Genomic DNA, 14,210 nt, shown 5'->3' with positions numbered 1-14,210 from the left:
TATCCATTTCTTCTTGTTCTGCCTTCAGTGCTTTGGAGAATAGGTTGACCCCCTCTTCTTTGTGGCAGCTCCTTAGATATTGGCAGCCTCTTAGATATTCATTAATCTATAATTAAAGATGGATGAAACTTCCCTTCCCTGTTTGCTGTGTTTTGTTAAAGATCACTTCACTCCTGCCCAGCGCATAAAATATTCTTCTGGATCTGCAAGCTTTTGAGCAGGGATTAATTGAATTGGCCAAGTGTGATTAAACACACAAGGAATTTGTCACTAAATGGGGTGCCATTCTAACTTCAGACCAATTTCTTCTCTGTTGTTTGTGTAAGCAGGGCCTCAAATAACAAAGGCACAGATTGCTACAAGGACTTAAACCTGGGTTTATTAACAAATCTGCTAAAGCACAATAAAACAGTTGGAACCAAAGAAAAAGAAAAATCCAGCCTGCAAATTCGCTTTTACAAATCGAAAACCCCAAATGTCAATTCTTTCTTTTACATCGCACCAAGGCAGAACGTCTTTAAAAAAGAAGAAGAAAAAAGGAACTGGCCTTTGTTCGTACAATTATGGCCACCTTTTTGCCTTTTTTAATGCCACGTCGATGGATGCTCCAGACTGGCATCGCTTATTTAGTACCGCCCAAAGGGGCTTCTCTACCAAGGAAAAGGAAAACCACAGCAGGAAACAAAAACCATGCTGCCTTTTAAGTCCACTTCCGTCATTTATATTTAAAAACAAAAACAAAGAGCCGCATCGTCCGATGAACGGGCTGATATTTTCTCTTCCAGTGGAAATGTCAGAAACATCAACTCTCTTGGGTCTGAAGATCCTGAGTTGGCTTTGTCAACGGAGTCTCTCGCTCTGTGGTTTTTCTGAATGGGCACAGCTGGTGGCCCAGTTGCAAAAAAAAGTTCCTTACACGGTTAACCTCTCCTTGGCCAGTAGCTTTCTGAGAACTGACCTGCAGTGTCTCTGCTCCATTTCCCTCCCTGCTCGAAAAAACAGCAGTTCTAAGGATTAACCCCTACCCCTACATCCACTAAGCCAAGAACACAACACGAACTGGGAAATGCCCGGCTTTCTTAGCCAAACGGGCCCTACCTACCAAATTCTAGACCACGCACAACATCTGGCCTAACACTGAGTTGTCACACTTAAAGTACCCATACACATCACAGTGGCTTCCAGGCCTGGGGAGGGCAAAGGCTATCTTCTCCTAGGGCTTCTTTCCCTAGCTCTTCGGGTCCTTGCACCAAACGCCAGCTCCACTTCAACGCGGAGCCCCCACGGCCATGTCTGTGCTCTTCTCCCAAACCAAGAAAACCCACCTCTCCATCTACTACGACTACCAGCCTCCCCTCCCCAATCCTCCCATGGGGCACAGCCTCCAGGAAAGTGGCTTGCCGGAAGCCTCTTTTTTACGTGGTTCCGTTGCAGGGCCCGACTGTGAGCTTCAAGGCTCCTTGGTGGTGTAGGAGCTTTAATGCTTTGAATTCCAAAGGCATGGTGTGAGGACTGGCCTGGGACATGTAGCCATATTTCAGGCGGTCATAGTAGTGGTACTTGACGGGGTTTTGGTCTGGATCTTGGGGAAACGGCCAGAAACCATAGAGGTAAATCTGGTTGCAGAAGCGAGTTGCCAGGGTGTACATCAATAAACCAGTAGTTGGACGCTTGATGTACACTTTGTTCGTCAGCCAATACCTGGAAAGGGACAAAAAAAAAATAATACAAGAAATTGTTAACTTCTTTTGGCATGAGTTTCAGACCACTGGGGGGGGGGAGATGCTTCTTTACACAAACAGCCTCATCATCACTGCCAAAAAATTTGGAGCAGTTTGGAGACAAAAAATCAATAGGGGCTAAAAATCAGTATCTATAAGTTCTCAGCAGACCTTGAGAATGTCAGACGATGAAGAACAGGAAAATAACAAAGAACAGCGATGAGTGGAAACCACTGGAAGACAGAGGTGAAGGGGAAGACGACGGCGATGAAAGAAAGATACCTGCTGGAATTTCCAGCAGAACTTTGAAGTAACAAGTTGCAAGCTGTCAACTTAATCTGCTCACAAGTAGCTGAAATGACCTAAAAGAGGGAGTTGATTTCATTTTGAAGCTAGTAAGATTTATTCCTAGGTGAGCCAGCATGGCATCAATGTTAGGTTCGCTAAGGTTGCTATTGATTTATTTTGATTTTGAGGCTGCTCAACTTCTCAATGACTCTGGGAGGTTTGCAATTAAAGGAATAAATACAACACATGTCAAAAGAAAACAACCAATTTGAAGGCTAACTCAACACCCAAAGAAGCAAAAACATACAATGCTACAATTTCCCTCACTCAAGGCCTGGAAAAACAATCAGATTTTTAATAAGTGGTGGGGATTTTTGGAGGAAAGTCAGTAAGATAGGAGCAAAATTGGACCCGTCCTGCGGAAAGTCATTCCAGGACTGCCAACTGAGAAGGCTTACTTCTTGGGTCCCATGAGATGACATCGTTTAATCGAAGGGACCTGAAATGCATCCACTCTGCCTGATTGGATGGAGGTTGAGGAAGGGGACACCCGCCTAGCCAGCCAGATCAGCCGAATCAACCCTGACGATCAATGGGGTGACAGATGTCGCAGCCAGATCGCCTTCACAAGGATGGGACCTTGGAGACCTTCTAATACTACCTCCTGTACAAGCAGGAGACCCTACACCATTTCAGACAAATGGCTCTCTTCTCTTCATAAAAGCCTCCAGTGATAGAGCATCCACAACTTCTGAAGGCAAGTGGTTCCATTGCTTAATTGTTCTCTCTATCAGGAAATTTCTCCTTAGGAAGGAATCTAGGCAGGAATCCTTGCCTCTATTGTATTGTCTAAGACACAACTGTTGAAGGATAGCATAAGCATCAAGCAGCGATTAGAGGGAGATTCTAAGATAAACAGTTGCAGAAATTTGGAAAGTGGCCCTCCATCCAGGGCCACTGGAGGGTCTCCAAATGGCCTTTCTCCACCAGCTTCTAACCACTAATGATGCCCTTTATTCCCTCTGCTGGATCTCCCAAAGCAACACCTTCACCTCATCTTCAAGCCATGAGTCAGTCAGGCTGAATTTGTCCATAATTGCAGCAGGATCCAAACAACTTGTTTCCTCACATTCCTCATGTACAGGTAGTCCCCAACTTACAATTATTCATTTAGTGGCCATTCAAAGTTACAATGGCACCGAAAAAAAGTGACTATGACCTTTTTTCACACTTAGGACCGTGGCTGTATGGTCACATGATCAAAATTCAGCCACTTGGTAGCTGGTTATTCATATTTATATGCAGTTGCAGAGTCCCAGATCATGCAATTCCACTTTTGTGGAATCTTCTGTCAACGGGGAAGCCAGATTCACTTAACAATCAGGTCAGGGGTAGGATGCAAATATTTTTATTACTGGTTCTGTGGGTGTGACTAGGTGGGAGTGGCTAGGTGGGCATGGCCATGTGGTTGGATAGGTGTGGCTTCTTTTTGTGTGTGTGTGTGCCGCATCCCCTTCCCTGCGCTCCATTTTTTTTGGCCTTCTGGGCCTCAGGGAAGCCTCCTGGGTGAAGCAGTAAGAGAGTGAGGGGGATCCTGGCACAGCTGATTGTCAGAACAGCTGATCATTGGGAGGAAAACAAGAAAAATAGAAATACCGGTTTGGGCAATCTGGTAGCTGGTTTTTTATTACCAGTTCAGCTGAACGATAGCATTTTTACTACCAGTTCAGGTGAACCAGGCTGAACCGGTAGAATCCCACCACTGAACCAGGTGTCTAACTTAACAACTGCAGTGATTCACTTAACGATTATGTCATGAAAGCTCTTAAAATGGGCCAAAATTCAACTGTCTCACTTAGCAACAGAAATTTTGGACACCACTGTGGTTGTAAATTGAGGACTACCTATATTTCATTCCAGGCTTGGTTTTCTTCTGACATCAGGTTGGATGGAAAGCCCTTCAGCTCAACAGAAGGAAAAGTCCAAAGGCATAGGGTTTAGTTAGCAACCAAAAGGTGTACTGTCCCAAAAGGCTGTCTGAAATTGTACAGGTTCTTCTGCTTGGGCAGGGGGGCTGGACTAGAAGACCTCCGAGATCCCTCCCAACTCTGTTCTATTCTAAAGGTGCTTTTCCAAGAGGCAGCTGGACTTCTCTTTGCTTTTCCTTGAAGATGTTTCGCTACATCCAAGAAGCTTCTTCAGCTCAGTTCAGAAGCGAAACGTCTTCAAGGGACAACAAAGAGAAGTCCAGCTGCCTCTTGAAAAAGCGCCTTTGGGACAACCCTGACCTGGATGACTGAGAGTCTCCATAGACAAAAGATGTACCTGCAAGAAACCAGAAGCTTAGAGGTCAACAATGGATCTAACTGAGGTAGAGGGGCAGCCTTAGAGGCACAGCCCCTGTTCTCCTTACAGATGGTGTGCTTGGAGATCCCAGTTGCTCAGGCCAAATCACAGCGAGAGCAAAAGGCAGCGAGTTTTCTGTTCCATTCCTGACCAGCTTCAAGAAAGATTTGCTGCCAACAAACACCTCCCTCTCCGCTTGGCTAAACACCTGAGCTCATAACAAAGGCTAATTAATTTTGCAAGTGTATAAACAATGTGGCATCGACTGCGTGTGCCACCACTGTTGTGCGAGATTCCAGGTTTTAATGAGAAGGCTGGCAGAAAAGGCATAATTATTTCCTTACTGCCAACCCACCGACTACATCATTTGGCGTTGCTATTACTACTCGAATTGACTGAGGCAGCTGTGGGGGAGGGGGAGGAAAAACAAGCCGACATCTGTTATTGGGTACGGGGTTTTCTGTGAGCTGGGACGGTTGTGCCAAGCTTCTCCCTTAGTTGGAAAAATACTATTTGCACGGAAGGGTTTATTTTGGAGTAGGTTAGTCCCTTGGATGCCAGGGGACTCATGAAGGTTAGTGCATCCGAAACAAGCAGGGTTTAAATCAGGAGTTCTCCATACGAGAAAAACCTCCTACATCTTTCTGCCTACAAGCCATCAGTCAATTGGGTGAAAGGAAATCTGCTTTCCAAATTCATTTCAAAGAAGAAGGGAACTTTGGTGAAATTCTCAGGTATGGAGTAGGATGGTATGGCACATTTAGTGATGTGGTTGTGCAGAGGTGGCATTCAGCCGGTTCTAACCAGTTCTGGAGAACCGATAGCCAAAATTTTGAGTTGTTTGGAAAACCGGCAAATATCATCTCTGACTGGCGCCGCCAACCCCAACTATTCTCTGCCTCCTGAGTCCCAGCAGATCAGCTGGGTCTTCTTTGGTTGCCCTGCACAGGAGAACAGAGCTGGAAAGGAGGTTAGTGGGGAGGGAATGGAGATTTTGCAGTATCCTTCCCCTGCCACATCCACCAAGCCATCAATCCATGCCATACCCACTAAGCCACGCCCACAGAACTGGTAGTAAAAAATGTGGCAGCCAAGTGGGAAATGAGGCAAGTGACCTTAGGGAACTATGCAAGAGTTTGGGACACCAGGGACCAGTTCCATGGAGAGAGGATTTTCCACGGATCAGAGGAGGCATGGTTTCGTGTGTTGCCTGCATCCTGCAAATGGGCCTTCATTTTGTTTGTGTGGCCCGCTTGCTGGCATTCCACAGCCCGGTACTGGTCCATGAATGGTGGGGAGGTTTGGGAACCCTAGATCTGGGTAAGGAGGGCTGAAACATTCTTAAAGTCCTGGGAAGCAAAATAATGACTCCGTTAAATGCCTGAGTGTAAGAGAGTGCGGATGTAGCACAATCAGACATACAAGAATCTGTTACTATACAGGTAATCCTCAACCTACAACAGTTCATTTAGTGACCATTCAAATGTATCAGAGTATATTTATGAACTGGAATAGAGATTGGTAACAAGGTTAGCCAATGAATAGGCATAGCAACTAAGTCAACCAATGAGGGCTGTTTTAGAACCTGAAACTAGAATTAGCCGAGGCTGGAAACTGAAACTAGAAGTAGCCTAGGCATGGCTCTTTTATTAAGCTCTGCAGCACTGAAACTATGTTGAGCTCTGAGTCTGTCTATTGAGAATGAAACTGCTTCTGTCCTCTGCTTGCCTGCTGAAGTAAAGTGAAACTGATGTCTGTTTCAGAGCCCCTGAGTTGCTACTGAAGTGACTTGCAACATGTTCCTGTCTGAGTTTGCTCCATGTTGGAGAAATCTACAGCTGGTTTGTAAAATCTACTTATGTTTATAAAAGATGTTAAATGAAGTACCAGCCATCTGTGTTTATTTTTCTGGCGCTAAAATAACACTGTGAAATCCCGAATAAAATGGCACTACAAAAAGTGACTTATGACTGTTTTTCACAATTATAACCCTTCGGTGTCCCCGTGGCTCATGGGATCAAAAATTCGGACTCTTGGCAACTGACTCCTATTTATGACGGCTGCAGTGTCCTAGGGTCATGAGATCCCCTTTTGCGACCTTATGACAAGCAAAGTCAATGGGGAAAACAGATTTGCTTAACAACTGTGTTATTATCTTCAAAACTGTGGTGATTTACTTAACAACGGTGGCAAGAAAGGTCGTAAAATAGGGCAAAACTCACAAATGTCTGACTTAGTAACAGAAATTTGGGGCTCAATTGTGGGCATAAGTCAAGGACTACCTGTAATTAGTCTATCTCAATAAAGCATAGTTCTAGTTTTCTTGTAGAGTTGACTTTTATAATGTGCTCTACCCAGTCAGGCTGAGACCAGGGAATACTGTACACATTTTTTATTGTCCAGTCCTCTCTCCAGCCAATCACAGCCTCCCTGGCTGCCCACATTTCCAGTATTAAATCCCAAGGAAAAAGCCAGGAAGGGACTTCTCTGAGGGTTTTTTCGCACCAGGAAACTCAAAAATGACAGAAAGATAGGAAAAATAGCACCAGGAATAGCTCCCTCTATCCCTTTAATAAGAAACTGAGCTCAGAAACACTACAGAAATTATTTAGAATAAATTTCCAAGCACTCCAAAGGTGACATAAAAAACCAAAATCTTCTTTCACAGAAAAAAGAAAGAAGAAAGCTTCCAGAAATTGCAAGGCTTGTTCTGATCTTCATCAAATCGTGCCTACCGTCCCTGTTGTGCTGTCCAGCCAGTGTACGGGAATTGGATAGCTAGGTAGCAATTGTGAACTGTCCCCTTAAGGGAATGCATCATGGTCAATGTAGCTAAGGTATCCTGGGAAATGTAGTCCATGTCACGTGATCACATCTGTAATGCTAATTGGTCACTAAATTGACCCTCGATGGGTTGGGGAAGGTTTTTCTCACTCTTGGCTGAACTCATGGACTCATGGTAACTGTTCTACTTCTATCATGACAAGATGGGAGAAAAAGGATAGGAGATAAACCACCTTTTTACCTACAAGGCAGATATGCAAAGGATCGGTCATTAAAGAAGAACTTCGTCACAAATGTGAGTTATGAGGATTACCTGATGAACCAATGAAAATACTTTGTTATGGACGTCTTGTGGAGTTCATCTACCTGCATCTGTACAGAATACAGAACACCTGTCCTATTGCCCCCATTTATTTGTACCTATTTCCTGTATTCGTACTCATGTTTATACTTATATCTATTATCTTGTAAGCGATTGACAAATCAAATAAATAAATAAAATAAAATCATCAAGAAAGTTTATGGATCTTCAATAATCAGATTTTACAACACACGGAACAAACTTTCTTCAAGTCAAGCTTAAATCCTGCTAATGTCTCAGAGACACTTATGCATTTTTCATGGTGACAACAAGGAGGTGGTTGATCACTGCCTTCTTCTGAGAGAGTTTTCAAGTAGCCAATTTAGCATTATGCCTGAGATTTCCGAGTAGTTTCTCATCCAAATATTATCCCAGTCCAATCTCGCTTAGCTCCCTGCTTATACTATCAGTTGAGCTCCATGTTAGAGTAAAACATTGATTCTCCAAGACTTATAAATTGAAGAACAGATTCATTAATCTCAATGCTTAAGTAACAATAATCTCTTTATCAGCATTAAAATTATCAGAATTTGTCTGTCTGCTGTCTCTCTATTTCTCTCCCTCTCCTATCTATCTATCTATCTGTCTATCTATCTATCTATCTATCACTGTGTCCATCTATCTCTGTCTATCTATCTATCTATCTATCTATCTATCTATCTATCTATCATCTATCTCTATCTATCTATCTATCTATCTATCTATCTATCTATCTATCTATCTATCTATCTATCATCTACCTCTCCATCTATCTATCTATCATCTATCTATCTCTATCTATCTATCTATCTATCTATCTATCTATCTATCATCTATCTCTGTCTATCTATCTATCTACCTACCTACCTACCTACCTACCTACCTACCTATCTATCTCTATCCCACTACCTAGCTATCTAGCTATCTAATCCATCCACCCACCCACCCACTCATCCATCCATCCCACAAGGTCTCAACGTCTTAGCTGCAAATCAATATATTTTCCATGTCTCCCTGAATTTGCTTATATCAAATAATCCATAGCTTGTTTTTAATCTAATGGGGCTTATTTTCTGCTGCCTGAATTGAAAGGAAAAATTATTCTAGCTCCAGAGGAAGGAGAATTCTGCAATCAGCAATTAGAGTTACTTTATGTAGCTGGTAGACTCTAAACAACCACTAGAAGACAGCAAAAAGCTGCTACCATCTGCATCTTTAGGCTGCTGTTTAGGGGTAATGCAGATTTTTCCAGCTCGGACATGATAGCTCTTTTAATAATTCACTCCCAGGTTTAATCATCTCCATACCAACAATACACACAGAGACAAACAAGGACAAAGGGATGCATATATTAAAGCTGGTCATTTCAAAGCTTATTTGAGGGGGAGTCACTTTTCTACATCTGGGAGCTGCAATTAGCTCTTGTTTTGGCAGCTTCCCTCCAGTTGTTCTACCATAAAGGAATGCAGAAGTGACCTTGCAGTGGAGAAACTGCTAAGGGAGAAGAAATAGCAACTCAATCCACGAAAAGAAGACAGGGTGAGAAGGAAACTTAAAACAATCCCACCTTGATTCTGCTTGCTATAAGGTGGAGTAGAGAGGAAGTCCTAGAGATTTACGAGATTCTGTTAATCTATTCTACATCAGCCCAAAAAGTAATACGGGTAGATCTCGGCTTACAACAATTTGTTTAGTGACCCTTCAAAGGTACAGGTACAATTACACTTACACATCCACAGTCACATGGATCAAAATTCGGACGCTTGCCAACCGACTCATATTTATGACGGTTGCAGATTCTGATGAGCAAAGTCGGTGGGGAAGCCAGATTCACTTAACGGCTGTGTTCCTAACTTAGCAACTGCAGCAATTCACGTTAACAATGGAGGCAAGGAAGGCGGTGGTAAAACGGGGCGAAACTCACTGAAGAACTGTCTCGCTTAGCAATGAAAGGTTTGGACTCAAGGACTACTGCGCTCCTAAAATCCTCTTGTTATCTGTTTCCTGGCCTGGTCTCCCCCGAGGGTCTAACATCAATTCCCAAAGCCTATCAGTTGTACCAAGCAGAATCAAAATGATTGTCAGAACTGCCATCCAGTGCTTCAGCTTTGCTTTGCTAGATGTCAGCCTGTCATAAAATATGGGGGGGAAGGAGGTGTTGGGAGCAGGGAACAGAAATCACTCATCGCGCCTTCCAGAGACATCAGCTCACCGTCCCAAGGCCAGAAGCCTGGGAATGAAATGGAACGGCTTACCATTTCACCCACCAACACAGAGACTGTTACCAAAACAACTCCTTCGAACGTAACTGGACAATAGGGAGATAATAGGTGGGAGGAACGGAAAAGGAGAAGTTAACTGGGGAAATCTTCATGTGCAAACCTTTAGTTCTGGCTTTGCTATACTGTAAACCAGTGGTGGTATTCTACCGGTTCGGCCTGGTTCTGCCAAGCCGGTAGCGGCAATGAATAGCGGAGTCTGAACCAGTTCTCTCTGCTGCTCTGCTGTTGGGCCCACCTGGGCTCCCAGACTCACCGTTATCCTCTGCTTTTGAAGCGCAGCTGCTTTGTGCAGCACAGCAGAGTGCTGCGTGGCAGCTGCTGAAGTGACAGGGAGAGTGCAGGCTTGCAGGAGGTGAGTTGGAACGCCTCTGTGCCTGCGCAAAGTGCTCATTTGATGCACGCATGCACACAAAGTATGTGCACGCACACAGAGCATGCCCACCAAACCACGCCCACCGAACCGGTGGTAAAAGTTTTTGAATCCCACCACTGCTGTAAACCCTTGGCTCTTAGTAAAAGTATACCTTTCCCACCAAATGGAGTCGAGGGTCTTTCTTCCCTAAGGATCCAAGACGAGACAGCTATGACAGTGATATTATTCTGAGCTACTTTCTCACACTTTCCCCTGCTCCAGGACTCAATTCTCACTTTATCCTCCCTTAGTGGTTCAGTGCACAAATAGAAAGGCAGAAGTCCCTAGGGGTACTCCATCACTTCCTACATCTCCTCTCTCTCAACTGAGATGATGGAACTGTCCCAAATTTGAAATGTTGGATTGATCTTCCACTCCAAACTAACTTCCCCTCCTGTTTTATTTCATCTTCTGTAGCCCGAGAACTGCTCACCCTCGTACAGCATGCAGCAGTCGTAGAGATGGGTAGGCAGTGCGGACATTAATGTGATGCTTGAGGATAAGTTCATTGACCCACTCCACCCGTTCCTTGCCCCCTTTGGCCATGAATGCTGGGATCCAAAGGATGCTGCCATTGAGGCTATGAAGGCGTTGAAGCAGCTTCTCGCGCCAAGTGTCATTCACCAGGTCCTCAAAAGCACGCTGGATGACGGAAGGATTCATGGTGACCAGATCAGTCTTCGTTCCAACGTCGTGGGTATATTCTTGCACTGGGGCTAGGTTGCATCTGGAAATGGGAAATTATTAGAATACAGGCTCAGGTTTCCCTTTAAGTGAAAGAATCTGAAAGAATGCAGTGAATTTTGTAAATAAAAATGGTGATAGTTTATAAAGATGATTATGTGCAAACAGAAATATATATTACGGTATTTTCCTAGCAAGGAAGAAAGAGCAGAAATGGTTAAATTGGTTGCTTTATTCCAAGAGGAGAATCTATTTAATTATGTTTTTTTTTAAATTTGGAAATCACTTCTGGATTTTGTGCTTGTGATAAAAAGAAGAGAAGAAACTCTGAGTTTGGCTTTGCCGATTAGATAGATTTTTTGTTATAGAAATGGCTAATAAATGCTAGCGTGTAAAAGGAAAAGGTTGAGGCTGTGATATTATCTTCTACTGTGCTAAAAAGAGTCGAAAGGCAACACTTTTTTCTTTTTTCTCTTGTACCCCATATCTTATTCCCTCCTTCTTTTTCCTTCTCCTAATTTCCTATTTTTCTTTTCCTTTCTATTTTATACTTGGATAAAACAATAAAATAGCAATAGCACTTACATACCGCTTCACCGTGCTTTACAGCCCTCTCTAAATGGTTTACAGAGTCAGCCTATTATAAAAGTTATACATACTAAAAAAGAGAATACAGGCTCACGGACAGACTACCTATTTCATTCTAGACATCATCTACAGCAGTAGTCCACAACCTTTCTAACTTTATTAGAGATGCTGACTGCAGCGTGAGGAAGGCAATCTCTGAAGAAAAACCACACAAAAAGCGTACATTGAAAGCAATGTCCAAAATCTCCCCCCTACTGGGATAATAGTCCAATCAGGTTCTATTCCCACGTTTTTGGAACCTGGTGCCTCCGGCACTGCAGTAAATTCCTTTCCCAGGCCCAGCGTCCTTTCAGGCAGGAAGATGGCTTGGTTTGGCACCTCTGGTTCCGGTCCGTGTCCATACTCCCCATTTTCCCATCGCCTTCTTTTCACACCTCCAAGTGGCGTGGTGGCCTAGAGGGGGAACTCTCGTCTCACAATCAGGAGGCTGTGAGTTCGATCCTAGTTAGAGGCAGATATTTCTCTCTCTGGGAATATATCTGCTGAACAAAACTCTGCATTGGCAACAGGGAGGGCGTCGGGCCATTAAATCACTCGGCTAGCTCCATTCAGTTGCCCAGAGTCCACCCCTGGGGTCGTAAAAAGAAGGTGATGATGATTCTTTTCACACCTTCGGCCCTCTTCCCTTCCCAAATGCCCTCTCTCCCGTGGTTAAGGTAGTTGCTAGCAAGCTTCAAAGAAAGCGAAGATCGGCAGCTGGCAGCTGCCTTCCATTCAATGGTCTCTCCGTAGGTCTCCAAATGAGAAACACAACATTGTAGGGTTGTGCCAAAGCTCTACCCCTTTGGGCACAATGTGCTTATGCCACTCTGAGGCCTCCGACGGGGCTTCCATTGTCCAAGCCTTTTCCCATCAGTCAACAGCTTCTTTAAGCTCTCTGCTTAAAAACAAATAAGGAAGGAGCCAATATTTAACCCCCAGAACTAAGCAGCCTAGCTAGGTGGTACCTTAATAAGAGAGAAGGAGGGAAGGCGAGAAGGAAGGGAGAGAAAGAAGTTTTCTTGCTTCTTTGCCACCCAAGGTCTGTCTTACCCTGCCTGAAGCTGAGAAGTCTCCTTGCCTTTTTCAGGAGGGGGTTACCTTATCACAAAGCTGTGGGTATCAATTTCCTTGCCGCAGCCGCTGTTCAACAGGATGCCTGAATTCCCCACGATGGCACAGGTCCGATAATGCTTGCCCTTCAGCGGGGATGTCCTCGGCAGGAGCGCATAGAGATTTTGGGACACATTCATGGTGCTGTCTCTGTCAAACACATAGTGGATGATGTCCCCCGGTTTCAGCGTTCCCTTGAGCACCGAGATGTCTTTCTCGGCATCCAAAAACTTCAGGATGTGTTTTCTTTCGGAAGAAGAGGAAGATACGAACACAGAAAGAGCCGTTATGCCTCAGGAATGCTGCCTAGCCCTTCCTCCTTTCCTCTTGTATGGCAGGGAAAGGTCACAAAACAGAGCAAAGGTTTTTTTGGGATGGTTGCAGGAGTGGGCTGCTATGGGTTCTCCCGGGGCTCGGGCAGACCCATAGCTAATGTTATGGCCAGTTTTACAAACCGCTAAATCCTACCCCTGGCTGGCCCTGCCCACCCCTCCCACCCTATCCCGCTTCTCCCAGGAGCCTCCACGAGGCCCATTTTGTATGCGAAGTAAGTGCAGGGCCTGCACGGAGGCTTGGGGGGATGGGGAAGAAATGGGCCTCCTGGAAATTCCAGAAGTTTGAAAACGGGCCTGTTTCTGGTTTCCGGAGGGCCTCTGGAGCCAGGAGGAACCAGTTTTCATCCTCCCAGAGGCTCGAGGAAAGCCTCCGTAGCCTGGGGAGGGTGAAAAATGGGCCTCCCGGAAGTTTGGGTAGGCTTGAAATGGGCCTGTTTTCGGCCTCCGGAGGGCCTCCGGAGCCTGGGGGAGGCAGATTTCACCCTCCCAGAGGCTCGAGGAAAGCCTCCGGAGTCTGGGGAGGTGAAAATGTCCCCCGGCCCGCTGTGGTGCAGGAGGCCAACTAGGCCCCACCCACCCTGGCCACGCCCACCCAGCAATCACGCAGAGAACCCGTTGCTGACATTTTTGAAGCCCACCCCTGGATGGCTGGGAAATCCTCTCTTGCAAATGGGGACAGGAATTTTGAAATTTCAATTGCTCCTGTAGCAAGAAGGGGAAGCATGAGACTACTATTGATTTATGTAACCTTATGGAAATTTGGAGAGGGAGAGGAACGTCCCGCTCTCCCCCCAAAAGAAGGCAACCCCCCCCCGCCCCGAAGAAGTTGAAAGGTAGGCCTTCATTCCTGACCAACTGCACAGATGTGTATTCATTAAGCATTCAGCTCGACTCAGAGGCCATTTCTGTAATACTAATTCTTCTTGGCATGCATAATCTATGTGCACTTCATGCAAAAATCATTTCCCCAGCTCTGTCAACAAGGTTTTCTAGCCTGGAGCTATCCCATTCTTTGAGGGATTCCAACTTATCCAAACAGAATTGTACAATGGAACAAAAGAAGGAAGTAATCCATTGGTGTTTGCAAATGGCTTCTTTTTATATATTCCATGAGATGAAGGCTACAAAAAGCCTTCAGGGTTGCCTGTGAATTTAAGTGCTGTGTTGCTTCTTTTTGCATGAGATCGGGACGCTGAAATATGAGCCAGTTGCCAAGCTTCCGAAATTTGATCACATGACCATGGGGATCAGTGGTGAGATTCAAATTTTTTTACTACC

General features: G+C 44.8%; 1 protein-coding gene across 2 annotated transcripts in view; it reads right to left on the bottom strand.

Moving 5' to 3' along the window:
• Positions 1-357: 357 nt before the first annotated feature.
• Positions 358-14,210, bottom strand: part of ST8SIA2 (ST8 alpha-N-acetyl-neuraminide alpha-2,8-sialyltransferase 2) — a 39,470-nt gene continuing 25,617 nt past the window's right edge. For both annotated transcript variants that reach the window (XM_087941308.1, XM_026709337.2), the window contains 3 exons: positions 12,586-12,843; positions 10,607-10,900; positions 358-1,701 (listed from right to left, as the gene is read on the bottom strand). In XM_087941308.1, the coding sequence (XP_087797434.1) occupies positions 1,416-1,701; positions 10,607-10,900; positions 12,586-12,843 (838 nt within the window). In that variant the 3' untranslated portion in view covers positions 358-1,415. The remainder of the gene's footprint in view (positions 1,702-10,606; positions 10,901-12,585; positions 12,844-14,210) is intronic.

Source organism: Pseudonaja textilis, chromosome 13 (assembly GCF_049901715.1).
Source record: "Pseudonaja textilis isolate UNSWEBS1 chromosome 13, rPseTex1.2, whole genome shotgun sequence".
Lineage (NCBI taxonomy): Eukaryota > Metazoa > Chordata > Lepidosauria > Squamata > Elapidae > Pseudonaja > Pseudonaja textilis.
Note: the sequence above shows the minus strand (reverse complement) of the source record. Positions and strands in the feature narration are given on the sequence as shown.